Here is a 27435-nt window from a genome sequence, read left to right as displayed (position 1 = left end):
TGGACAGCAGACAGCTGGGGGTGGCCGGCAGGGGAGGGGGAGGGCAACCTGGGGACAGAGCACGGCCGCCCCCTGGGCCATGGCACCGAAGCCGCGATTGCTCACACATCCCGGGGCGGGCCAGAATCTCTCTGTAGGCCACCTGCTGCCCTCCAGGTGATCATGCTAACGCCACGAGAAATGAGACACGAGGACACGGTAGATTCAACAAAGCGTGTATTAAACCACTTACTGGAAACTGGTTAAGATTAAGGCACTCTGAACTTGACGGTCTCCTTGAGGTTACAACACGTGGTGCTCTTAGGACTATTTATAAAATGCGGGGACCAGGACAGCCTCCCAGATGCGCTGGTGTGGCCTCGGTACCCCGAAGGGACTAAATGCGCTGTGTGAACAGGGCACAGCCCCACACCATTCACGACACAGCGTGACCTCACGTACATTACTGTATTAACACAAAGGCTGCTGGAGTCTGCTACAGAGTTTTTCTTATGAATAAAAGTAGAAAGTCAAAATCTGCAGGCTGCTATAAAATACTTAGGAATGTTTCGTAATACTTCAAATTGCTATCAAATGCCCAAGAAGTCAGAAAGAGATAGTCAAGAGTTTGTACAGTTAGTGTCTCAGCTTATGGACATTGCAGGACAGCGCGGTCACCTCACGGCACGGGCCGACGTGGCTGGGGGGGGGGGGGGGGTTGGGGGCGGGGGGGCTGTCGAGGGGTGTGGGGTGTTGGATCACACTGACCTGTATGAGAACCTTCCGTGACACGGAGAGCGGTCCCCGACGGCACAGTCACGAGTGCGAAAGCGGAACACATCGTTTGTCTCATGCGCCTGTCGACCCACCTCCCCGAAGCTAAACGTCTTCCTAATCCAAAGCAATGTGGCGGTGGCCACCGGGACTATTTTCAGAGTGAAGAGAGGCAGTTCACACAGTTACTCCACGGTCTGCATCCCCGATAGGAAGGATGTGGTCATTTACTGAAGCCACAGATCTTGCTCTGAAAGGCCTGGGGCCGACGGAAGGCACCGCAGGGTGTACCCGGAGGCCACGGACAGCGTCCCAGCCAGAAGAGTGCGGTTCCAAGCTAGGGGTCGTGTGACAAGCAGGGCAGTCAGCAGTGTCTCCGTGTAGCACGTGGAAATCCCTCTGGCCGGCCCTGGACACCCTGCCCGACCCCCCAGTGGGCAGAGCCCCGCAGAGGGGCCCACGGGGCATGGTCCCTTCCTCCTCGGACAGCCTGGGGACCCCGTGGTCCCTGTGTGACCATGTTGCAGACGGCCTGACTAGGGAGAGCCTGGTGTGGCCACACACAGGACCCGTCGCCGGCCGTCACCAGGGCTGAAAAGGGAGCGGGGCGGTGATGGCCCCTCCAGGCCCACGGCCCAGAGCACCTGCTGCTGCCCCCGCAGGGGGCTCTAATGCTTCATTTGTCATTCAAGTTTTCACTGGAAAAAAATCTTGGTGTTCCGGTAAAAATACAAATTAAAATTTAAAAACTGTCCTGTAAGCGGTCTGAATTTTGACAGTAAAATTTCTTGGTGAAACACCTTTGGTGGAGGAATGAAATCCAAGACTCATTTGAAACGGAATGGAACGGAACGGAACAAAACACAGATTTAAGGTGAATCTAAGTTCTCCCGGACGCTGCTCAGAGCGGCTGGGGTCAGAAGGCACGGCCCGGCAGACTGCGTCTGGGTGCCCGGCTCCCCGGGGAGGGGCTGCCACGTAGGGCGCACAGCCGCCAGCCGGGTGATGGGAGGGCGGCGGGGTGACAGGGGCCCTTCCTCCCCCGCCGCGCGCGCACAGCGCGCCGTCGGGCACAGGGACGCGAGGACAGAAGGCGGGACGGAGGCCGGCTGCCCCGTCCGCGGTTGGCTTCGCCAGCGGAGAAGGGTAGCAGGATGTGGGCTTTGCCTCCTGGAAGTAACAACACAACCAACCGACCCCCCTGAAAAGCTTCGTGTCTGCAGTGACTAAATACAGATACAGAAGAGGGAACGGAAGCCCGCGGGTCCGCAGGGCGGCGGCGCCGTGCTCCCTGGAGCCGCACGGGGACTGCTGGGCGCGTGGCTCAGTTGTTCTCGAACCTGGCATACGGGTTTTCCTCTTTAAACAGACCTGGAACAAAACAGACCTGGTTATAAATGTGCTCACACGGCAGGAAACGAAGTCCAAGGACACAACACAATTCAGTGTTTTGTGAACACTCACTGTGGCTCTAAGAAAAAGGGTGTTTGGAGCAGGTTCAAGCACCACGCTTCACCTTTTTATTTTTTTTGCAACTATTTCTACTTATTTATCTATTTTGCGAGAGAGAGACAATCCCAAGGAGGGGCTCGATCCCACAAACCGTGAGATCATGACCTGAGATCAAGAGCCAGATGTTTAACCGACTGAGCCACCCGGGCGCCCCTACGCTTAACCTTTTTGAAAGTCAAACCACAGGTGACTTTAAAATTGAAATAAAATTTACCAGAAACAATCATTCTAAGAAAAACAAATCTAAAGAAATAAAAACTTACTGGCTAATTCTCTCAAAGAGGAATTAAGAAACAGCCATTATTTCTCCCCACAGCGTTTGGCTAATATACAGAAATTAACAAAAGCACCCTAAATGTCCTTAGAATTAAGGCTACAAAACAATGAGGTGACTGTCCACTTCACCACCACCAAGTGCTCTGACGTGGCTAATATAACGCAGTTGTAAAAATACATCTCTGGTGCTAAACGCTCAGGCCTAGGAGTTTTCTCTTTGCAGTTCTGAACACACAGCCTCTCCCTCTCTTTAAAAACCTGTATCGCCCACACTTTTCTGGAGCCGCTGCACCAAGTGTATGTGCTGCAGGTGGGGGGAGGGGGTGGGCACGGGGCGGGAGGGCAGCCAGTGCGGAGGCAGGAGGGTGGCCCGTCTGGGGAGGACCGCCGCCTCGGCCTTGGGAGGAAGCCCACGGCGGTTCTGGTAAAGGGAGCCCGTGTGCCAGATGCCGAACACAGTCGTGTTGGAGCAGGACGAATGGAACAGCTCCCAGCTCTACTTCTGGTTTAAAGGGGAGAGACCGTGCTGTGATTAGGAAACCAGACGCCTTCTGAAACCAAGAGAAGGGTTTCCTCCATGCTGGTACGCGTGCCTTGGCCCGTCTCCTCCCTGGGGGCCCCCCGGGAATTCTTCCACGCGGCTGGGTCTTTGCAAAGTCCAGTCCGTTAGGTGGGCTTTACATAAACAGGCACAAGCTGGCTTCCTCAGGGCAGTTCAGGGCCTGGCGCACCATCAAAACGGAGGAGTGAAGGGCCTCGGTGAAGGTCACGGAGAAGGCCCCGCGCCAGGAGCCCCGGCCCGAGGCGCCACCTGGCCTCGCACACACCGGGCAAGTGGGACACGGCAGCGGGGGCAGACTTTAGGTGCTACTCGTGCGTGGCGGTAAAGGCACCGTGGTGGAGTCTGTGTGTGAGTGCACGCGAACGCGTCTCTCTCGCCGTGCACAGTAACGTCAGTCAGGTGCCAACAAGCTCCTCTCAACACTTCAGTATCGTGAAGCAAGGTGCCCGTGCCAAGGACAGCTGGCGTTCACTGGGCACGAACGTGCGCCTGGAAGAGGCACCGGGGACAGACGGCACCGTGCCGACACGACCACTGACACGACATCACCCACGCGGGACCCCGCCCTTGCCTAGGCTGGGAACGAGCACCCGACACCGGGTGAGTGCTGTGGGCACCGGGGACCTGATGGGCCAGCTGGCAGAGGAAGCCGAGGGGCGGGAGCCCACGAGGGAAGGCTCTGGCGGCTGCTGGACATCTCACCTGCAACCAAGGAGACCCAACGGCAGGGGGAGGGGCGGTCAGGGCAGCCTCGGGCCCCAGAACCCACACCCGGCGGCTGGCAGGGTCGACCCGAGCCTGAGGCCACACGCACAAGGGCGTGACAGTCAGAGGAGGCCTGCGTGGACGGAGGGGCCAGCCAGTGCTGGGTGGGGGTGCCGAGTCAACCGCACGGCCAGCAGCCCACCAGAGGGAGCCGAGGCTCCAGGACCCACTGCTCTAGTGCACAGGACCTGAAAACACCACGAGAACAGGGTGTTCCCTGTACAGACAGAGAACTCCAAGAAGAGGGCGTTAGTTAGAAAAGATTTTGAGGGGCACAGTGGCTTGGACAGTTCAGCATCCAACTGTTGATTTCAGCTCAGGTTGTGATCTCAGGGCTGTGGGATCGAGCCCCACGTTGGCCTCTCTGGACAGTGCAGAACCTGCCTGGGATTTTCTCTCTCTCTCAAAACAAACTTTCCAATAAAAAAAAAAAAAAAGGAAGAAGAGATTTTGCAATTTTCCTAATCAGATTCAGCCCTGAGCCCAGCTGCCAGGTGCACCCGACACACAGCAAACACTGCTCAGGCCGTGAGGTCCACGAAAGCACCGCGGCCCAGAGCTGGAGGCCCCGCGGCGGTCATCGGCGAGAGCGCAGTGCGGCCACTTCTAGCAATCCCAACAGCCCCAAACAACAGCATGGACGCGGATGTGGGAATCAGCAGAGAACCAACTCAACCCGGGAGCAGATTTAATGCTCTCGCGGACTAAAACATTAGTATCCCCCCCAAATCCCTCCAAACAAAAACCAAAACCAGATGAATCACTTGGCGGCATGGAGACCTCTGGCTAACTCCTTTAAAAGGCGCGCGGCCCGCAGTCAGGTGCGGGAGCGGTGGGAGCACCAGGCGCAGGGGAGGCCACAGGGACCCGTCGAGTTCCGTCGAGTTCCGCCCCCTCATCAGCAAACGGCACTCAGGAATCCAGCTGAGAGTAAACACCCTAAGGCTTCACCTTTCCAGACATTCCGTGGAGTTAGCTCCTTCCGGACCGCGCGGTCTAGAACCAATCGCTCCTCCCGGAAGCCTCAGCCCAGACCCTACAGTCACGTCTCACGGCCCGGAACCCACTCCCGGACAAACAAAAGATGCGTGCAGTCAGTCGATCCTTACCGTATTTTTTTCTGATTTCATCGTGTCTGGATTTCATTTCTGCTCTCCTAAAAAGACAAAGAAATCTCACTTAGCACCAAAATATAACACAATGTTAAATGATGTACCTTCAGCAGAGTGGGGGTCTGTCCTCTTTTCCAGGGAAGAGACCAGGGACCAGTGTGGGGACAAGCCCAGCCGCCAGGCCAGGCAGCATGAGGCTGTGTCAGCATCACGTCCTTTGATTCTGAGTTTCAACAAAAGAAATTCAAATATCCAAGACTGTATTTTTTAAAAATATTTTTCACGTAAAGAAAAACCTGACGTCAGATTCTGAGGAAGGTTGGGAACACGCAAACGTTAGTTTTTACTTAGGGGCACACGGCGTTGTGGGGACAGCGCAGAAACCCGCAGGGCCTCAGCCCCCACTGGCAGCTGACCTGACGCGACAGCGCCTCTCCGGGCCACCATCCCGTTCCACGGGCAGGGACAGGAGACCCGCCTCCCTCGCCCTGTGCCACAACCCATAGGGGCGCACCCCACGGCAGGGGTCGTTTCCCAGGGCCGCGCAGGCTGGGTTCCCGAGCCAACGGGGACCTCACCTCTCCTCCTGCCGGACCCTGCGCTCCTCGCGCTCCCGCGCGGCCTTCTCCTCTTCCTTATCCGGCTTCCGGCTCCTCTTCCTGCGGCAGCAGCACGCGCAGCAGCACGCGGCCAAGGCCAGCAGCACGGCCCCCCCCACCACCGACAGGGTGATGATCAGCGCCTCGAAGTTCACTGCAAATCCCAGCGGGAGGGAGCCGGGGGTCAGGACGGGAGCGGGACCGCCCCCTCCCCCACAGGCGGGCCGCAGCCCGCGCAGGGGCACCGCCTATGTCTCTCAGCGTGTTCGTGGGACTTAAGAACAGTTTACCGGCCAACCACGCAGACCCAGGCCACAGGGTCCGAAGGCGCTTCGAGCCTGACAGACGGTAACAAAGCGGGCCCGCCCTGAGGGACTCCTCCAGACGGAAGGGGAGCCCCGTGCAGCTCAACTGATTATTTACATCCAAGTCCACGGCCCTACACGGCTGGCCCTTGAACACGGTTCACACTGCGTGGGTCCCCTAACACGTGCATTTTCAAGACCTACGGGGCAGAACTCAGGCGTACCTCCTCTTCCTGAGATCTCCTTACGAACACCTCCCCCACGTCACGGCAAGGACACAGTGTGGAAGAACACAACACACAACACAGGTGCTCATCGGCTGCCTGCGTGATCGTAAGGCTTCCGTCAACAGATGATGCATTTTCAGGGAATCGAAAGTTGTGTGCGGATTTTCGAGGATGTGGGGGGGGAGGGGTGGTCAGTGTCCCTCACGTGAACGTTGTTCAAGGGTCAAGTGCGCTGACTGCCCCCGGGGAGACTCTGTGAGCCCTGCGGGCCCAGCCCCTGCCCCACCCGGGGCTTGAGGACGGCTGCTCGAGGATTTTGTCATTTCCTGTCAAGACCCAACTTCTGAGGCAAACAAGTAGTTAAAACAAGGTTCTCGATTCTTTCAACTTCTTTTAAGGATTTATAAACCCAAACCAGTCCCTATTTTTCTACTTAATTCAAACCAGAGAACTCGAGTTTTCACTCATCCACTTAAGTCAGCCCTGGAAGAGGCTTCAAGAGCGAACTCCCCCCCCCCCAGATGGTGGAGCGTTCCTGGCACTGAAGTTAGAAAGTCTGGCCGCCACGCAGAGCTGGTCCCCTCGAGTCTCCCCCGTTTCCCGGTTTCCCGTTGGTGGCTGGGCGGGGCTTGCCAGGTGGGAGAGGGAGGCCGACCCCCAGTGCCCGGCGCCCTTCAGACCCCACTCAGGCCCGCACAGACCCTCACGTTCAATGCAGCCGGCCGCTGGCCTCACACACTCTGTGCTTTGTTCAGCTACTTTCTTTTCTTTTTTATGTTTATTTACTTTTGAGACAGAAAGTGTGAGCGGGGGAGGGGCAGAGAGCAGGGGAGACAGAATCCCAAGGAGGTTCCATACCACCAGCACAGAGCCTGACACGGGGCTCGAACCCACGAGCTGCGAGATCATGCCCTGAGCAGAAACCAAGAGTCACAGGCTTGACCGATGGAGCCACCCAGGCATCTCTGTTCAACTACTTTAAACAGAAACAGGTGTTACATCTGAAATGCCTTCTGGGCTTTAGATCGTGTGTTTTCTTCCCTCCTTTGACCTGTTCTGGAAGTGCCGGCATCACAAAAATTAGCAGGAACAGGTGTAAGAAGAAAAGACCTTTGCTGGCAGATGGCATCATCTTCTGACCAGAGAACTTCAAAATAATGAACTTTAAGAGCCAATCTGATCAGTAAGACAGCTGGTTCTGAAATATATCTACCACCACCCCCCCCCCCACCTCCAAGACAGCATTTCTGACGAGCAGCTAAAACCAGTTACAAAATAAAAACAGACATCTGGTCGTGACGGAGGAAAGTACCAAGGGCCCCTGTCCCCACAGCCCTAGGCGGGAAGGCTGTGGCGTGCTACTCGAGGACGGAAAGACGGCCTCTGTGCATGAACACCAACCCTGCTTGTGCACGACGGTTTAACATGGTAAAGATCTTATTTTCCCCCAAACGAACACAGATTCAAAGTCATCACAGGTAAAACCCCAGAAGAATTTTGCCGAGAAGTGGGTGAAAGAATTGTAAAGCACCCACAGCACGAGGTCTAGATCTGGTGCTCCCTGACATGTGGGGGCCCCCAGTCTCCCCAGATGGCATGAGCCCCACCCACCCCCACTCTATTCCCACAGAGCAGGTCCTCGGCCAAATAACCCTACCCAATCCTCTGCGGTGCATGCGGGGACCCATAGCGGTTCCCACTTATCCCCGATGGGCAAGTAGCAGGCTCCCGTTCCCCCCTGGCCCTCGGGGTCAATTAAACCAAGCACGTGCTCTCCCGGGAACCAGGAGCACGGCAGAGCCTGCCCCCCACAACCCCTGGCTAGTTCCTGTCCCCCTCCCCCAGGCTGAGTCACCACGAACCGCAAACTGCTGTGGCCTGCTGTGGCTCTGTCTGTCCCGAGTCAGGGGTACGGCCAGCCCCACAGCCCTAAGGTGGGAATTTCATTTCACAGGCCAATGATCAAAAATGCCCCCACCTGAAAGGTGTTCAATATCGTCAGTCATGAGGGAAGAGCAAATCAAAGCCACAATGAGATGCCACTTCAAACCTGCCAGATGGACGAAAATGAAGGTGACAGATTACCCCAGGCCCTGGCAGGGATGTGGGACAAGCGGGAGCCCCGGTCGCCTGAAGGAGCCCTTCTTGAAAGGCGATGAGTCCACAATCCCGCTGCTCAGCATGTGCCCAGCGGGAGTGAGTGGGGGGCTGCCCACGAGCACGTCTGCAGCAGCACGGGGACCCCGGGCGTCCCCGGCAGCAGAGTGGGCACAGGGCGCCAAGCAGCAGCGAGACAGGCAGCCGGTACGCGTGACGCACGAGTCTCAGACATGCCCCCGAACGGGGAGTCGGACAGACCAGCACGCTTACTTTAAGTGAAGGGCGGGGCGGGCAGCACTCCCTGGGGTGGCAGGTCAGTGCACTGGCTGCCCACGGTCCCGACAGGGACAGGTTGTGAGCGCTGGGAATGGTCTACATGCTTTGCTGAGTGCGGATTACCTGTGGACTCGTGTGAAAATTCGCTGAATGTACGCGTGTGTGCGTACACGTGTGTGTTTACGTTATACGAGGACAGGAAGGGAGACTTAACGTGTGTGCGCATCATTAGAAGTTATGCTTCAACTTTAAAACACCTTGGGGGCACCCGGGTGGCTCAGTCAGTTAAGCGTCAACGGTTCATTTCAGCTCAGGTCATGACCTCGCAGTCCATGAGTTCGAGCCCCGTGTCGGGCTCCATGCCAACCGCTCGGAGCCTGGAGCCGCTTCAGATTCTCTGTCTCCCTCTCTTTCCACCCCTCCCCAACTCATATGTGCGCATGCGTGTGCTCTCAAAAAATAAACGTTAAAAAGTTTTTTTAAATAAACGCATAAACGTTAAACAAATCACCTTCTAGAGAAAGTAGAAATAAAAGCACCTCAACGGTTCATGCTCAAAGTGCCAAGGGCTCCCTGGTCCAGGACTGGTCTCTGTGGGATCTCAAAAAGGGTTGACGTCCCCCAAGAGAGAGCGCCTACAGAATCCACCACACGCAGGCAGAAAGGGACATAGAAACACAGGGACCTGACCGTGCTGACCTAGCAGGACTCCAGGCACACAGACGCCAGCAAGACGCAGTCCCCAAGCTGACCCTCTTCCCTCTGCCTCGCAAGTGGGCCTCCGGCACCCCGGGGACCCCTGGCTGCCCTCCCAGAAAGCACGCATTCTCACTGGCTTCCTGACTTCCTGCAGGGAGCCCGTGTTCTGGCAGCTTATGCTAACTGAGCACACCCAGACCCTCCCAGACAGTACTGACTCTGCAAGAGTTCCGTGAACACGAAGACTTACCCCAGCAAACGCCCCAGCGTGCAGAGCTCAGCGTACAAAGGGAGCTGGGTGGCAGGATCCTGGTCACGGGGTAGTCCAAGCACGCCTTATTGGCGTTGCACCAAAGGCACTGAAAGAGACGAATGTTTGCCAAACCCCAGAAACGCAGCGTAAACACCAAAGAACCAGACGGTCCAGGATACAAGCCCAGCCACACCGTCTGCTCCCCCTCAGTGGCTGAGCGGAAGGCCGTGGTCCTCACCCCGCCACAGCAGCTCCACCCCGCCTTGCCCACCAGGGCCGATGTTACTCAGACCCTCTTCCTTCGGGCACCATGCCCAGCCTCTCGGCCTCCGTGCAGTCCTGGAGGCCGCCAGGTGGCTTCCCGCCCGGGGTCTTTGCACGGCCTCCTCCCTGTGCCCGGAACCTTCTTCTCCAAACACACGCCCCTCAACCTCCTCCACAGGGCCTACCTGCCCCACCCCCCTACTTCCTTCCCTTCCCGACACACCGTCTCGGATCGTCTGCAGGAGGACAGGCGGGACCACGCTCATTACACGTTTGCTGGTGGACTTTTGCAACCTTGGCAATCGCCGTACAAAGATCCTACCTGTGGTCTCTCCGGCCGCACTGGCCATTAAAGACAACGCAACTAAGGCTCAAAGCGTCCCTCCCAGGACCTGAGATTACTGCAGTGACATGCCCGCGGTGAGCCATCCAGGTGGCACTGACAGGGCACGCACACAGTGTGCCCTCAGCCTCCCCTCTGGCCTCCCAGGCCCCTACCTGTCCTTCCAGAAACCCGCGTGCGCCCGAGGACCCGTGTGGGCAGGCCTCCTGCGGCCCCTGCACCCTGCATTTCTGACCGGACCCGTCTGCGTCCAGAGCGGGCCCACGCCTTCAGGCTTACTGCCCGCCCGCCTGCTGAGATGGGGGTGCGTGTGCCCCCACAACGTCCTCCCACAGAAGGAAGGGCTGGACCGGACGCCGCCGCGGAAGTGCGTACTCCTGAAGCCAGAGTGAGGCAGGACACCAGGCTCCTTTGCGGCCGGGAGGACTTCCGACGGTGACATCCGCCACTAAAAAGCCGTGCCACCAGGAAAACGCGCAGACAGGTGAGCAAGTTCAGGGTTACCAACAGTAAGGTCTGAGGCTGCGGTAGCAACACCCTTCAGTCTTTAACCAGCAAACACAAGGGTCCACTCAGACCCTACGACCCGACACGCTGCCAGGTGGTCAGCAAGTTCTCTTCTGAAAGCGTGGCCAGCATCCTAGGGCAGAAACCACCCGGCCCGTCTGTCCTGACCTGCCTCACAGGGTTCCCCGCTGCCAGGGAAGGGAGGACAGGCTGCGTGGCTCTAAACTATCCTCGTAAAACCCGACTGGAGGGAGCTTCCCCTACGGTCCCAGACAAAGGCGTCAAAGTCCAGGGACTGCTCGGGGAGCTACACGGGATGGGGCAGAGGGACCCTGACGGGCCCCACACGGTGGCGGACTTTCTCCGATGTGCCTCTCTGCTGGTCCCCGACGGCCAGCCACACACGTGGCTGTGTGTCAGATCCCAGGATGGTCCACCTGGAGGAGACCGCCAAGAGCACCGGACCTGCTACAGGGCGGCTGCCCTCCTGCTCGAGGTCACGCAGGGTCAGCACGGGAGCATCCTGGCTCCCAGTCTTCCCTGTAATTCTGGTGAGCTGGTCAGTCTGAGCCCAGGACGCCAGGCCCTCCGGGCTGAGGGCCCGCATCTCTCCTTGCCCTCACCCTTCCCCGTTCCCAGGTGAAAAGCCCAGGGAGGAGCATCCACCCCAACCCAGGACAACTGATGGAGAACGCGGGACACATTGCGAGGACTGGGGGGCCCACGGTGCGTGGACGGCCCTCATTCCTGTGGGCAGGCCGGTTGGGGAAGCAGACTCCCCAGCCCTGGCTGAGCACCACGGCAGGCGGGGCCTCTGGGAACTCGCAGGACGCTCCCGGCCCCATCTTGGGGTTCCATGTGCAAAACAGAGTCACGGTCCCCGTCCCCAACAGGCCTCTATGCTCTAGTGGCATCGACATGAAAGCACGGGCCACGGGTTCACAGTTGCAGATTAGACGCTAAGTGACGCCCAGCCCAGTGCCCATCCTTCTCCGTTCCCCTTGCCCTCCACTCCCCCATCCTGCTTCTGAACACCGCCCCCCCACCATCACCAAGCCCACCAGCCTCAATGAGGCCTCCTGCCCACTCACACGTGTTCCCAGCCGTGGGGCCCAACCCAGTTTATAAGCCCAGACACCTGGTCAGGAGGTAAGCATGCGTGTTAATGACGCTCAGGTGATATCTGCAGTTCTCACGAGACGGTTTACTGCTCCTGAGAAAGACTAAAATGGCATTCGACCCCCATTACAGAAACTATCTCCACAAACCCCAGACGGCAGAACCTTTAACACCCACAAGACCCCACCCCCCCACCCCGTCGTGGAGAGCGGGGGTGTCTACTTACAGAGACGTTTTTCAGGCACTCCTCACAGGTCCTGTTTGTGTTCTGAGAACAAGCTGCGGGCAAAGGACAAACAGGTCACTGAGAACCGCTCACTGGAAACACCGGCCCAGGCGGCCAGGGAGGCACCCAGTCTGCGCTCTGAACCACGGAGACGAGCAGCCAGCCTCCCAGGTACAGCAGCGGGAGTTTCCCAGCCTTGCTGCAGGCCGGCCACCGGGGAGCGTGCACACGCAGCCCCAGGGTCCCATCTGCAAGGGGTCGTGCGGAGAAAGGGGGCTCGGGGCACAACGGCGGTACGTACCTTCGGGGAAGAGGAGCGGAAGTGGGCGCGTAGCACGCACCCAACTGGCCCAGGCCCGCTGGCTCATCGGCACAGTCTCTGGAACCAAAGGCCGCGGCAATGCCAGGCCCGTGGGACTAAAGCCAGGCCTCGGCCCCCGCCAGTCCCGCCCAGACCTGAGGGAGAAGCCCCCCCCCCCCCCCCGGAATCCGCCGGCTCCAGCCGCTCTTCACGGCAGGGAGGGGTCACACCCCACCCAGCCAACAGCCCCGGAACTCGCAGCCGGGGGGAAAAACGTCCAAACGCTCTCAAGCAGCTGCCGTCTTCCGCACCCAGAGCTGAGCACACACGCTTACTCCGAAGAGAGGTCCGTGCCACCTCGTGAGCCACCGAACCGCACGCCCCAGTCGTAAGGAGCGACCACTTTGCAGGCGCCGGGGAAACTGAGATTAGAAGGGCTGACAAGGCCAAGTCCGCAGAGGCGGAGCCCCAGGGCACTGTCCGCCGCGGCGGCGGGAGGCGAGGTGGCTCAGCCTCAGCCATCGCACCCAAGCGCTTCGCTCAAGACGCTAGGAAAACGTGCCCACTTTACGGTGCCAGGGAAGCCGACGACAGCCAGATGCGCGCGTACAGAAGGTGGGCACACCGGTGGCGACGGAACGGCGCTCGGCCACGAGGAGCGCGCCGCGCGCACGGAACACGGAGCCTTCACCACGTCACGTGGACCGACGGACACCGGACACGGACGACCACCGGCCGGATTCCACGGGCGTGCGGTTCCGAAGCCGGCGAACTCATCTGCACCGGGAAAGGGACGGCGGCGGCCTGAACCTTCCGGAGAGATGGGCGCGTGCTGGAGCGTGACGGGGGTCACGTGGGCGTCACTCACCCAACGGCACACGTAAGACTCCCGTGTTTCACCGCACGCAAGATTTGTCTCCAAAGGAAAAGACAAACGTGAAGCTCCAGGTCACGACGCGCGCGGGGAGGTACCGGGACGAGCGCAGGATGTCTGCCGCGGACTTCGCCGAGCTTACCAGAGGGGCCGGGACGGGCCCCACGACGGAGGAGACCCAGCCAGACGTGAACAGCCGACACCCACGTGGCGGGCGTGCGAGGGAGCGCTCGCCGCCGGGTCTTCCCACTCTCCCGCGCGTGTGAACGCGCTCGTGACGCGTGACCCCGTCTGCCCAGGGGAGGAGCTCCCGTTTCAGTCACACGCGTGCTCATGACGTCCGCGAAGCGGGACTGACTCTCAGGCGCGTGAAGCCCAACCCTTCTACCTTCCACGTGCTAAGCACGATCCCACTTTGTTTAAAACGAAAGCCCGCTTGTCACGGGCCATCCCACGGCCGTCTTTCCGCTGGCACGCCACTGGCTTTACACTAAAGCTGACTTCCAACTACTGTTCTCAGAACGACGGACTCAGGGCGCCCGGGGGGCTCAATCGACCGAGCCCCTGACTCGCGATTTTTGCTCAGTCACGATCCCAGGGCCGCGGGATCGGGCCTCACGTTGGGCGTGCTGTGTGGGGAACCTGCTTGGGATTCTCTCTCTCTCTCTGTCTCTCCCCATCTCTCTCGTGTGCTATCAAATACAAAATAATTTTTTTTAATTTTTTAATGTTTATTTTTGAGAGAGACAGAGACAGAATGCGAGTGGGTTAGGGGCAGAGAGAGAGGGAGACACAAAATCCGAAGCAGGCTCCAGGTTCCGAGCTGTCGGCACAGAGCCCGACGCGGGGCTCGAACTCACAAGCTGTGAGATCATGACCTGAGCCGAAGTCGGACGCTCAACCAACTGAGCCACCCAGGCACCCCAGATACAAAATAATTTAAACATTAAAAAAAAAAAAGAAAAAGAACAGACATAACTTAGCTCCACGGAGGTAAAGAAACAGACAAGTCACAGAACCCCTCGATCTCTGCCAGCACCACTCAGAGGCGGGGTCGCAGAGGCGCCAGGACAGGGACAGGAACAGCACCGTCTGTCTCAGAAGCCCCGTGCCCTGGAGCCCGGAGGCGGGCCGGCTGTGCCAGGGCCGGGGACTCGGCCGCCACATCCAAGCACTCCCTCTGTCCGTCCGCCAAAGGGCCAGGCAGCGGGGGGGCCTCGGTGTCTAGACACAGTTCCCCAGGAAAGGGGCCAGGGCTCCTCGGAGAAGCAGCTGATCCCAGAAGTGGGGTACAGAGAGGACAGAATCAGCCCCGGACAGACTGCGGCATCACAAAGTGGCACCAACTTAGGAGCGGATAACAAAATAACTAAAGGACCCAAAGGCCGGCTTGAAGGCCGGGGGGGGGGGGGGGGGAAGTCCTCCTTGCCAAACGGGGACAATTTAAAATCAAAGGGATTGACGGTCACGGACTCCAGCCTCTTGAACACTCCAGGATTTCACCCGGACGTGGAGTAAGTACGGAGAAGGCCAACTAGCAGGAGCAGGAGCAGGGGGTTTGAACGCCTGCGGTTCTGCCATCATCGTGGGAAACCTGGACGCCAAGACCACCGCGCGCGCTTGTGAGGTGACAAGACACTTGCGGTCTCGGAGCGCCTCCCCAGTCTCATCGCTTATGAAGACAAAATGCACCTTACAAATGCCCAGAGTATCGGCGGTACAATGACAGGACGGGGGGACACAGCGGCAGCAGGCGCCCGCGGGGGTGCAGGGGGAAGGACACAGCCGTGTGTGGTGGAGTCCGTCAAAGGCACTGGAATCCAAGTAGAGGACACCAGGCAAGGCCAAGTGGGGCTCCTTCTACAGAGTCGTTTTCTGGGAACAGACTGGGGAGCGGTGCTGGGTGGGTGGGGAGACATGCTGGCCAGAAGCCCCACACCGTCCTGGATGCGGGCAGGGGACGGAATGACACTACTGGGATGACGGGTACACCGGGTACACCGGGTACACACACGCCCTACGTTACATCTCCAAGTACTCACGAGTCCTGTCGATGCCAACTGTCTGATTCTGACCCTCATAGTCCCATGACGCACAGGAGGCCCGCCCCAGAGAATGAGGGGCGAGGGGGGAAGGGGGAGGGCCACAGGACGACGGACCCTGACGGACCCTCGGGCGGTCTGGAGGGGGGAGAACAAGCAGACGCGGAGGGAGCGCAAGGCAAGCATGGAAATGCTGACAACAGAAAGGCATGCGGAGTTTGCTGTGCGATTTATTCCTTCAAGGTTTCGGCAGCTTCGACATCTTTTCTACACAGTCAGGCAAGGAGCCACCGTGAAAATCTGCACGACTGCCTGTCACACCGACTCAAGTCCTTTTTTCTTTCCTTTAGCGAGAGCAAAGCACGCACGCAGGGGAGGGGCAGAGAGGGAGAGAGAGAATTCCTCGCAGGCTCCATGCTCGGCGGGGAGCCCCACGCAGGGCTCCCCAACTCACGACCCTGGGATCACGACCCGAGCAGAAATCAAGTAGGACGCTCAACGGACCGAGCCACCCAAGCGCCCCTCAAATCCCTGTCGAAAAATTCTACGAGAAAAGACATACCTCTCGTCAATCTTAATTGAGTGGCCACAGGGAGCAGGGGGGTCGGGTACGGGAACTTTTTCACGGGAATTTTTTTGTTTTCGTTTGTAAAGTCTTTTTGAGAGCTGGACTCATGTGAACTACACCCCGAGATACACACCGTAAACCTCATCCACCCCACGGTGTTGGGACCACAGACCCGTAGGAGTCAACGGAGACCAGCCCTCCGCCTGCCCCCGCCACGACCACCAACCGGGCACACGTTCAACACAAGCAGAGACACCTACACTGGACCGTCTTCCCGAAAAGGGCCAGCACCGGGAAAAGGTCGTTCTGTTCTCTCCCTTACAAAACACCTCACCGTCTTGCATGGCTGGCAAGGAAAATAGCCCACTTGCTGCTGCTGCGGACGGCGGGGGTTGGACTTCTCGGGCACGGGACACAGACCACGTGCTGATGGCCGCAGACCAGCACAACGGCCTCCTGCTTCCGGAGTCCAGCGCTGTGTGTGAACACGCCCGTTCCACAAGTCCCCCACTGAGAGTCTGTTTACCAACGATTAGAAACCTTCGGGCGTCACTCACTCTGATAAAAAGGTCTTTCTGTCAGGATACGCTAACCCACGTACTTCCCTAAAGTTCCGGGTGAGGCCACCGATTACATAGAGAAAGGCACACACTAGCAGGGGTGTGACGAGATCTGTCCTGTAAACATAAAGAAACGAGCAAGTACGCATTTACTGCATTTACTGAGCCCGCGTCACACACAGGCAGGAGGGCGGCACCTGGCCGGCCCCCGGCACAACAATCCCTCATCGGGCACTGTGCCCCCCTGCACGGCGACAGAGAGCACCTATGCCATCCGTGTCACTTGAGAAGCGGGTGGAAAAATCATTTAGACGAAAGTCCTGGTCACCTTCCTGTCCCAATAGAGAAGAGCTGAACGGCATGGTACACGTCTTCCTCAACTTATGATGGGGTTTCGTCCCCAGAAACCCATTCAAAGGGGGAAATTTCCTATCAAAACTCCGTGTAATTCCCGGGTCTCGAAACTCTACAACACTTCCGTTAGCCTGGGGACGGGCACAGCCGCCTGGCCCACAGCCTGTTTTACAAGGAGGATGGACGTCTCGAGTAGTTGACCGAATACCGTACTGAAGTGACAGGCAGACCGTGTGGGCCCAGAACGGTCGTCGGTGTGCGGGGACCGCGTGGCCGCCCAGCCCCGGGGTGACACGGCGTGTGGAAACTTCAGGCACCGTGTTTACTCAACGCACATCCTTTGGCGCCGCTGACAGCCGAAAATCCTAAGCCGAACCCTTGAAAGTTGGGGACCATCTGAACATACAAATAACATGCACCACATGTATACACACTGGAAGGCCCTTACGACTGGTTTCAAACGCCGTGGTTCTCGGCGACAGACGGGCAGGCGAGGAAGCGCGTCCCCCCCAATCCTGTGCCGTTCGCAAGGAGCAGTCGGGGCGGGCTCCCACCCCCGACCTGCACAGGCCACAGCTGAGCTCCTTTGTGTCCTTCAAGCAGCTCCGAGGTACGGAGGAGACGCGGGGATGGAGTCTCACCCCCCACACGAGGTGGGCTCCACAGGGCCACGGAGGCTTCTGTAAATTCAGGAGTTTCGCTCTAAAGACCTTCAGAGCATCCTGGGTCCCTAACGTCTCCATGCTGCCAACACACAGTGGGACGTTAGGAACTGTCAGCGTGGGACCGCTGTGACGCATTCGTTGAATCTGCACGCCTGTCGTGGTTGACTTACGTGTCACCTTGACAGGGCTCAGGTGCCCAGACAGCTGGCAGACATTTCTGGGTGTGTCTGGGCAGGTGTTTCAGAGGAGGTCAGCATTCGAATCGGCTGGCTTAATAGTGAAGACCGTCCTCACCGTGGCCAGTGGGCAGCACCCAGCCCACAGAGGGGCCCCCACAAAAGCAGAGGCACCGTGAATTTACTCTTTTTGCCGAAGCTGGGACGACCGCTTTCTCCTGCCCTCAGACACCGGGGCTCCCGGTTCCCGGGCCCTCCGACACGGAGGAACCCCGGCAGCCTCCGCGGGGCTCCGACTTGCAGACACAGGTCCCGGGACCTCCCAGCCTCCACAGGCACGCGAGCCCACCCCTCACGACACATCCTTCCCCACAGCTGCAGACCCCCTGCCGGCTGTTTCTCCGAAGCGCCCTGTTGGCCTCGCAGGGGGACCAGTGATGTGAACGCCAGTCACACCCTACAGGGCGACGGGCGGTAAACAGCGCGTGCTCTGGGGAAGGGGGGACCTCAGCGCCCCAACAGTGCCCCCGTCCGAGGAAAGGCAAACGAGACCCGAGGGTACCTGAGTGGGAAACCCTCCCGGCACACCGCTCCTCCCGCGTGAAGGAGTTGCTGCAGGAGAAACAACAGTCCGCCACCTTCCCCCGAGGACCCAAGGACCGGAGGACCCGGGGCGAGTCCAGGGGACGAGTAACCACCGTGAGCTCAAGGGCGGAGGGGCGGCTGAACCGACAGTAAGTGCAGTGCCACGTGGCAACCGTTCTGATCTAATTCCCTAATTAAAAAACTAATGAAAGTCACCAAAGGACACCGCCACTCATCTCGGCACGCCAGGGCAGTTAAAAAGCAGAGCGGAGCGGTCAAACACGTCACTTCGGGGCACTCCTGACCCGCCCCCTCCAATTACGCAGACACACACCCGCCAGCCCCTGAGAAAGACCCATCTCCGGCAGGTTATCCATTCCGGTGCGGTAACAGGTACCCACTCCACGTCTGCGCTTGGAACCCGATCCCAACCAGAAGAGCTCTGTGCACCGCGTTTCCACTGCCTCCTTACAAACGTCCAGAGAGCTACGTCCCAAGTGTCACAGGCACACACACATTTGGAAGTAGATCAGAAGAAAACCAGTCCTGTACTGGAATCACGGCAAAACTCAACAAGCCGGGATAATACTGGCCCCAAGTCAGTCCTGCTTGTGGAGCCCTGGAAACAGGTCCAGAGGCCTACCGGTGACCCCACCACCACCACCAGTGATCACACGGGTACCCCCCCACACAGCAGCCAGGGCAACACTTCTGACACACCCCAGCTTAAATGTTTCCCTGACCTGCCACCAGGCCCGGAGGCTGAGTCGGAGGACCGGCCCCCCTCCACTGGCCGGCAGGAGGACAGCCTCCGGCAATACTCCATTTCTGGAATCTTCCGAGCCCTCAGCTTGGCCCTAGGTCATGCATTTCCTTCCCTAGCAGCCTCTCACCCACCCACCCAGCACTCAGGGTTTCTTGGTCACCACCGCTGTCCCAGCACCTGGCAGGGCGGCTGATAAGAACGGGAGATAAACCAAGGAAGTACCCCCACCCCAGGTCTGTTGAGTGCAGAAGCAGAGTCAGCTCCTTCAAAGCGGCCGGTACTACAGCTCTCCTGACTCCACTGAGCCATGCAGTAACTCGAGTACTCCTTCCCGAGGGGAGTGGGGCCCCAGGCGCCACACCAGTGCCCGGCACCCACGCCTCAAGGGGCCTGGCCCCTGGACACCGGCTACCGACCAGCGCTGGGGCTCCAGCAGGTTAAGCTCCACTTCCTGACTCAGAAACTAACCGCCCGCTCGGTCAGAGAGGGTCGAGTGAGACTAAGAGGGAGGGCAAAGTACTCAGGATGATCCTGCGGGTCCCGCTGACACCGCCCCGCGACCGAACCAAGACAAAAGGCCGGTCTGCCCCCCTCCCGGCGCCCCCGCTGCAGCTAGACCAACGGGAAGGCCGCAGCCTGGGGCAGCGACTGGGCGCGGCAGAGACCCCGGGCCCCCTCCACCTCCCTGTCCCGGGACCCCGGGACCCCGGGACCCCAGGACCCCGCGCCCCCTCCCCCGCCTCCCCAGCCCCGCCCATGGACCCCCGCCCCCTCCACTTCTTCCCCCGCCCTGCCCCGGGACTCCCCGCCCCCTCCGCCTCCCCGCCACGCCGCAGGACCCCCCCATCCCTCTACCTCCCCGCCACGGGGCCCCCTCCACCTCCACTTCCTCCCCGGCCCCGGGACCCCCGGCCCCTCCACTTCCACCCCCGCCCCGCCCCGGGACCCCCGCCCCCTCCACTTCTTCTCCCGCCCCGCCCGGGGACGCAGCGCCCCCTCCACCTCCTCCCCCGCCCCGGGACCCACCCCCCCCCCGCCCTCTCCACCTCCCAGCCCCGCCCAGAAACTCTCAGTCGCCCCGAGCCCCTCACCCGCTACGGACGGCTCCTGAGCGGCGGTCACCGAAAAGAGCAGCAAGAGCAGCGCGGCCACGCCAACAGGCAACTCCCAGCGGGGCACGAGCCCGCGAGGGCCGCCGAACGCCATGGTGGCTGCGGCCCCTTTCGTCGGTCGTCGGTCCGTCAGACGTCAGCCTTACGCGCTCCACCTCCGCGGACGGGCTAGTCACTCTCCCCCTGAAAGAGCAGCACGCCGGAAGTGGGCGGGGCGAGCGGCAGGGGCGAGTGCGCAGCCGCGATTCCCTGTTCGCCCCGCCCCCAGTCCTCCGGCCTGCCCCCCGCGGCTTGTGTTCCCCGCCTTCCGGAGCGGCGGGGACGGGACTCCGTGCGCGTGCGCGTGCGCGTGCGCGGCTGAAAAGCGGCAGTCTGGACCGGGCTCGCTGCGGTTCAGTGCGCGTGCGCGGCCTCAAGGGACGTTCAGGGGCGTCGGGGGCGCGGTGGGCTGGACCCTAAAGCCGTGCGGAAGTCCGGCGCGGTGGCCTCGGGGCCCGGTAGTGCCGCCGTCGGTGCCAGGCTGGTCCCCGCGCTCGGGCTGCACTGGACGGGACCTGTGCTCACAGAGAACAGCTCGCAGTGAAGCTGTCACCTGAGAGAAGCCTCGGGCTTCGCCCCGTGTGGTCGCGGAGACGCATCTGGGCCCGCTCCCCCGTCTCCACACCCCGACAGAGCCTTGGCCCTCGTGGTGCCTTCTCGGGAGCCTGCTCGAGGAGGGATGCGTACTGCAGGAGGCCGCTCGCTCTGCAGTCTGTTTCCGTGACCAAAGTGGAGGGGGACGTGGCTGGTGTCCGGGGAAGCGGGCCACGCACCGCCGGCTCCCCCAGGCCCCCGGGGCTCAGGGCAGGGCCCACGGTGGGCCACCGGCCAGCCTGCTGTTCCCGGCCCCCACGCTGTTCGCAGGCATGTGGCACTGCTGCCCCACACCTGCCTCAGCGGCAACTCCAGCGAGCTCCGCTGTCTAACGTGAGGATCAAGACCAACGTGTGGCCTGGAAGCTTCCATGCCTCCCCTCCCGGAATGGGGGGCCCACAGCCCTTAGAGTTTAGCTTGCCCTTAACCTCCAGGGCCGGGGTGCAAGCACTGTTCTCAATCAAAAGAGTAGTTGGTAATTGTGCATTTGTGCCTCCTTCTGTGTGCAAGGACCGAAGGCAGTGCCCCATCATCTCTGTCCCGTCATTCCGTCATGGACAAGCACCCAGAGGGGGTGGATAACTGGCCAAGGTCTCAGGGCCAGAAGAAAGGGGTGCATCAAGGGCTAGCAATGAACCTGGCCAGGTTCTACCTCTATGACCTCCCCCCCCACCCCCCCCAGGTACTCAGTCTCTGTGAGCTCACAGCAGTACTGACCATCATGAGATCACAAGATCACACACGGGGAGGACCCACAGCCTCAACGTTAGCTCTTCCCAGCTTCCACTTCAGGGCCGACCCAAGTTAGCCTGGGTGCCCGTGGTGCTGGTCTTGGTCTGCGGCACAGAGGATGAAAGGATGAAGACCACGGGCCCGTGACATCGTGTCGATGCCAGCGTTGAATGCTTTAATGAGTATGTCTTCAACTTTGTTCGGCTTTTCGTGAAGTGACAAGGATTCCTGTACGGGTAAGGCAGCAAAGGCCCCTTAACTGTAGTAAACTGACCCACTTCTCCTACTGCAAATACCTCCAAATATCTCCACTTGGATCTGCTGTTTAGGTAAACACGTTTAAAAACTCCATTTCCACTGGAAATGGAATAAACACCTACCTGGGTTTAGATATATGGCCCCAGAAACCAACACGTTTTCGTCCTAACAGCGCAAACACACAACAAACAATTTAATGATGGTCGAAGGACATTGGACGTTGGTAAACCAAGACTCCGTGGACACTGCTGCATTTGAAACGGCGCCATCAGCACTGGCATGTTTTTTAAGGAGGCGTCACACCCAGCGTGGAGCCCAACGTGGGGCTTGAGCTCGTGACCCTGAGATCAAGAGCTGAGCTGAGATCAAGCGTTGAGTGCTTAACCAACAACTGAACGACCCAGGCGCCCCAGCAATAGCATTTTTTTTTAAATACCCAGCAGTAGCATTTTAAAACCCAACTGTGTTCTGCAACATTTCAACAACATGGATGTTCAAAAAATACTTGGCATCTAGAGTCCGTTTCCTGTTTTGAAAGCGGGGAGGAAGTGGCAGCGTTACTTCAATTGCATTCGATTGTCAAAGAGCTTTAAGCTTCCAGGGGAGACTCAAGCAGCATCATGAGAGGCACACCCGCGATAACTTTTCAGAGAAACGGAATGACTCCTCTTGGCCACGTGCAATTAAAAGCGTATGACTGGGGCGCCCGGGTGGCACAGTCGGTTGAGTCTGCGACCCTTGATCTCAGCTCAGGTCATGATCTCACAGCTCATGGATTCCAGCCCCACATCGGGCTCTGTGCTGATGGCATGGAGCCTGCTTGGGATTCTGTCTCGCCTTCTCTCTGCCCCTCCCTGGCTCGTGTGCACGCGCTCTCGAAACAAACAAAATTTTTAAAAAGAGCGTATGATTTTTCCAAGAAAGATAGCCAAAGAATCAGACCGCACAGTCACAACGCCATCAATTTAAGGGAAGTGATGGTCAAATCCTGCACGATGGGAAAGGCTGTCCTCCAACACCAGACTGGTCATTGGGTGGAATCCAGAGCCGTGGTGATTTCACATTTCCAGGGTCCCCACCCTGGAGTTGTGCATATGGGAGTGGCTTGCTGGGCATTTTCACCAGAGTTGTTTTTATTTGTGGTCAGTGTGCCTGCCATCTGATTTTATTTGTCATCAAGAGTACATTCCTCTTGGGGCACCTAGGTGGCTTGGTGGGTTGGACATTTGACTCCTGGTTTTGGCTCAGGTCAAGATCTCATGGTTCCTAAGACTGAGCTGTGTGTTGGGCTCTGTGCTGACAGTGCAGAGCCTGCTTGGGATTCTCTTTCTCCCTCTCTCTCTGCCCCTCCCCAGCTGGTGCTGGTGCACATGCGCATGCTCGCTCTCTCTCTCTCTCAAAAATTAATAAACATTAAAAAAAAGAGTGCATTCCTCTTAGTAAGTTAAGGAATTACTTCCAAAAGGCCCTGTAAAAAAAGAGCAAAGCTACTACCTGAAACAGGTAACACATTAGATCTCTGTGATCAGCTGAGGACACAGGGAGCACTTGAGGGGCTGGGACTTTGGATGGCCTTGGAGGGATCTTAGGAGCTCTTGGATAGGCGGGGGCTCCAAGGGACTCTGGGGCGGAGGGAGGGATGTACAGAGCCCGTTTTCCATGGCTAGATCAAGGGATGTTACGGAACACGCACCTGGACGCGCGGCGACTCCAGAGAGAGCTACAAGGGGCTCTTACCTGCTTGGGTTTTGGAGCTGGTCCTGGTTCCTGCCGTGTGGGGCCCGGACTGAGGCGTGAGACCCGGAACACTCTGGTCAGCCATCCCCTGTGAGCGGTCTCGATTCTTAAAGTGTTTTTCTGTGTCAGCCTCTCAGAGTCCTCAGAAGCGGGCAGAGGGGACTCTAGTGAGCCTCCACCCGTAATGTGACAAGACAGGAAACAACTTTTTCAAGGTCACGCCGCCAGCCAGAGGCAGGGCTAGACTTGGAGGCGGGGCTTCAACCGAGTCCCCTCCAGCTCCTCTCCATCCCACGGGCACAAGGTGCGAAGTTCTCAAAAGGATCGTTGGAAAACTGTCGGGAATACGTCACAACCAGGACAGGGCCTGAGGGCAACCATTCTGCAGTCCATGTTTCCAGAAACTGCCTCGGGGTATCAGCTCAGGCCTGGCTTCAGCTGGCCCTGCCAGAGAAGGCGCCCAAGCAGGGCCGACCCCTCCCAAGGGGGCCTCCCCGCTGCACACACCTGTATTCCTCGCCCACATACCCCACCGTTATGTCCGTGATTAGACTCGTCCTCCAGTTTCGCCCAGGGCTTCTCAATCGTGCCTCAGAAGCACATGCAGAACATGACAAACCCAGACTGTTAAGCTCACCGCAGAGCCCCTGACTCAGCGGATCTACAGCCAGGCCGAGAGTCTGCGTCTCTAACAAATGCGCAGGTGAAGTTGGGCCTGCGGTGAGGAAACAGCCTTTGAGAAGCGGGGCTCTGGGTCACCAAGTCCCCCCCCCGGCCCGCTGCGCACTGACACGGCCGGGGCGCACTTACAGGCCATGCTGCAGGCGGTCCCCCCCCCCCCCCCCCCAGCAATGAAGCCCGAGCCTGAGAGGGACACTGACGCTTCACGCTCCGCAGGTGCAGGCCGGGCTGAGCCCCCTGAGCTGCCAGTGCTGCCAGCGTGAACCTTTCTAGGTCCCCCACCTGCCCAAGTAAAGTGTCCCAGGTCATGTACAGCAAGAGGCCCTCACACAGTTAGCATTTACAATAGAAGTCAGGAACCCAAAGCCAGGCGCCCCCCACCGGTGCAGGTCTGTGGCAGGGTGGGGGGTGCTAGGGTCGTGGGGATATAGGATAGGATCAAAAATTGACGTTTGGTCTTAATGTTCCTGGCACAGAGCTCCCAAAACCCTTGGAGTTTCCTGGATAGCAAGAGTGATGAAGGTATCTTTTGTTACTTACGACAATCCTTTCAAGTGCATCTGAGTTTCTGTTAAAGAGGGGACTTTTGGAAAGCACCAAAGCCTGGGGACCAACCTTGTGAGCAGAGGCTGGAATTTTCAGTCCCACCCCACTGACGGAGGAGGGGGGAGCGGGGAGGGGCTGGAGGTTGGATAGTCACCAGTGGCCGACAAGTTAATCATGCCTGTGTAATGAAGCCTCCATAAAAACCCCAAAGGACTGGGGTTTGGGGAACTTCTGGGTCGGGGAGCATGTGGAGGGGTGGGGAGAGTGGCCCCCAGGATGCAGAAGCCCCACACCCCTCCCCCGTTCCCGGTACACGTCTCTCCATCTGGCTGTTCGTTCACATCCTTTGCAATAAGCCGGTAATCCAGAGCGGAAGCTGTTCTGAGTTCCGTGAGCCACCCTAGCAAATTAATTGGATCTCTGATCTGTAGCCAATTACCTGAAGCCCAGGCGACAAGCTGGAATTGCATCTGAAGGCCAGGAAGCAGTTCCGTGGGACTGAGCCCCTCACCTGTGGCATCTGATGCCACGTCCAGGTATCTGGTATCAGAATCAAGTTCGATTTGTGGGACACACAGTCAGTGTCCTCAGAGAACTGAGTCACTCGCTCGATGGTGTGGAAGAAACACACATGTCGGAGGTGGCCAACCGTCCAGGTTTGCCTGGACTGCGTGATTTGCTGGGAGGGAGGACTTTCAGGGTTAAGGCCGGGACATCCCAGGCCCACGGGGATACTTGGTGTCAACAAAAGTGAACAGAACGTTAGAATCTCCAAAAGAGAGAAAGAGAGTTTTCTTTGAGCCCAGGTTAGGACAGTTTCTCGTCCAGGAAACACGGTCTTCACAGGGAAGGAGGTGCTCCGGAGAATGAACAGTTTTTACCAGACTTATATACGTTTTTTAAATGTTTATTTATCCTGAGAGAGCGAGAGCTCCTGAGGGAGGGTAGGGCAGAGAGAGAGAGAGAGAGAGAGAGAATCCCAAGCAGGCTGTGCACTGTCAGCACAGAGCCTGATGTGGGGCTCGATCTCACAAACTGTGAGATCACGATCTGGGCCGAAATCAAGAGTTGGAGGCTTAACCGATGGAGCCCCCCAGGAGCCCCCACATTTGTATACTTTTTTGACATCCTGTGAAAGCTCGGGAGATCGTAGAGCCGCGTGTAGGCAGGAGTCACGGGTTTTGTCGTAAAGGAACGTGGGGAGCAGGAAAGTTGATCGGTATGTCAAGGACGAGATGGTCTTCCTCTAGCGTAGTCATTCCCAGAGCAGGCGCCCGGTGCAGGGGCGGCGGGCTGTAAATCAGGCTCTGGGTCCAAACACACTTTCCCTACAGTCGTGCTGACTGAGAAAGAAATCTAAACTGTCCCCCCACCTCGTAAATCAGGCCCTTAGAGAAGCCGTGGGCTTGCACCCAGGTCATTCTGACACCTTCCCTCTCTTCTCACCCCGTGTTTGCCACCTGCTGCTCTGGACCAGCCACCGACTTGTGTCCGGGAGCCCCGAATTCTGGATCAGCCACCGGCCCGTGTCCGGGAGCCCCAAACTCTGGATCTGGGCTCGTGGGCTTGCTTTGCACAGTTCTGTACTGTTTACCACACAGACCCCCAAAAGCTGGAAGCCTGGAAGCTGGGCTCACTCCCTGCTCTGAGCCGCCCCCGGAAGGTGGTTGGGGGAGGGCTAGGCCCTACCTGACCTGTGGGGTTAGCAGTGTCCTAGTTTTGAGACAGGTCGTGTGGATGCCAAGACTGATCTGGTGAAGGAGAAACGGCCAAAACACACCCACGGTACACTCTCACGGTATCCCTTCCACTGAAAAGGGATAAAACAAAACCCACTAGATGTCAGCTCATTGAAGTACATGCATATTCTAAAAACAGACATCAAGTTGCTTAGATAAATGATGTATGGTTTTGGTCTTGAGTCTCAAAGCCGTCTATAAATAGGAAGGTGAAAGAGAACAGTCCCAAAACTGGAAGCTCTTTCTTTTTTTTTTTTTAATTTTTTTTTAACATTTATTTGTTTTGGAGAGACAGAGAGAGGCAGAGCATGAGCAGGGGAGGGGGAGAGAGAGAGAGAGAGAGACAGAATCTGAAGCGGCTCCAGGCTCTGAGCTGTCAGCACAGAGCCTGACGCGGGGCTCGAACTCACGAACCACGAGATCATGACCTGAGCCAAAGTCGGACCTCAACTGACTGAGCCACCCACGCGCCCCTGGAAGCTCTTTCTTTAAAAAAAAAAAAAAAATGTTTATTTATTTTTGAGAGTGAGCACAAGCAGGGGAAGGGCAGAGACGGGGGGACAGAGGATCCGAAGGGGGTTCTGTGCTGACAGCAGAGAGCCCGACGCGGGTCTCGAACTCATAAACCACGAGATCATGACCTGAGCCAAAGTCGGATGCTTAACTGACTGAGCCACTCGGGCGCCCCTGGAAGTTATTTCTCGACAATTTTTCCCACAGACAGGTATGTACCTTTAGAGTGAGTGGGAACCCCAGCTGGAGGTCTGGGGATGGAGGGGACACAGGGCACCATGAGAGAATTCCAGCCCTGGTTGTAAGAAGAGGAAGTGAGGTTGCCACCCAGCGTGTGTGGACACAGTGCACAGGGAAGGGACCCCGAGGAAGGAGAGCAGTTTGGCGGAAAGATGCCCGACGTCCCTCGGATGTGACTGGGCTTGAGAGGAAGGACCTTGGGCAGGCAGGCCGCGTGTGAGATGGGCTCGACTCACACAGGGGCGCCGTTGAGGTCACAGCGACTGGGCAGGCAGGGCCACCAACATTCATAGGGCGGGGAGCCCGGGGGTGACCACGATTCCATTTTGTTCAACTGGATTTTTAACAGTTCGGAGGAGTAGAATCAATCCTGGCTCTTTTTTCCTAGGCCCGGAAGGATGTGGCGCCCCTCACGTGGGAAAAGGCGACTTTGCTATTCTGTTTCAAATGCGCCG

At 58.5% G+C, this 27435-nt stretch overlaps 1 protein-coding gene across 2 annotated transcripts; it reads right to left on the bottom strand.

Moving 5' to 3' along the window:
- Positions 1-203: 203 nt before the first annotated feature.
- Positions 204-20635, bottom strand: PTTG1IP (PTTG1 interacting protein). Of its 2 annotated transcripts, XM_019434697.2 has the most exons (7): positions 20494-20635; positions 19881-20084; positions 11899-11951; positions 9437-9545; positions 5559-5733; positions 4978-5024; positions 204-2124 (listed from the first exon to the last, which is right to left on the bottom strand). In XM_019434697.2, exons 2-7 carry the CDS (start codon positions 19993-19995, stop codon positions 2078-2080), a joined length of 546 nt encoding a protein of 181 aa, XP_019290242.2. In that variant the 5' UTR covers positions 19996-20084; positions 20494-20635; the 3' UTR covers positions 204-2077. The 2 variants fall into 2 exon arrangements, with proteins under 2 accessions (XP_019290242.2, XP_019290243.2); XM_019434698.2 differs by lacking the exons at positions 19881-20084; positions 20494-20635 and adding an exon at positions 12200-12334.
- Positions 20636-27435: the final 6800 nt, after the last annotated feature.

The sequence above is a fragment of the Panthera pardus genome, unplaced genomic scaffold (assembly GCF_024362965.1).
Source record: "Panthera pardus isolate Hobbes unplaced genomic scaffold, ASM2436296v1 HiC_scaffold_16, whole genome shotgun sequence".
NCBI classification, from domain to species: Eukaryota; Metazoa; Chordata; class Mammalia; order Carnivora; family Felidae; genus Panthera; species Panthera pardus.
The sequence above is the reverse complement of the archived record's forward strand: the minus strand, read 5'-3'. Positions and strand labels throughout refer to the sequence as shown.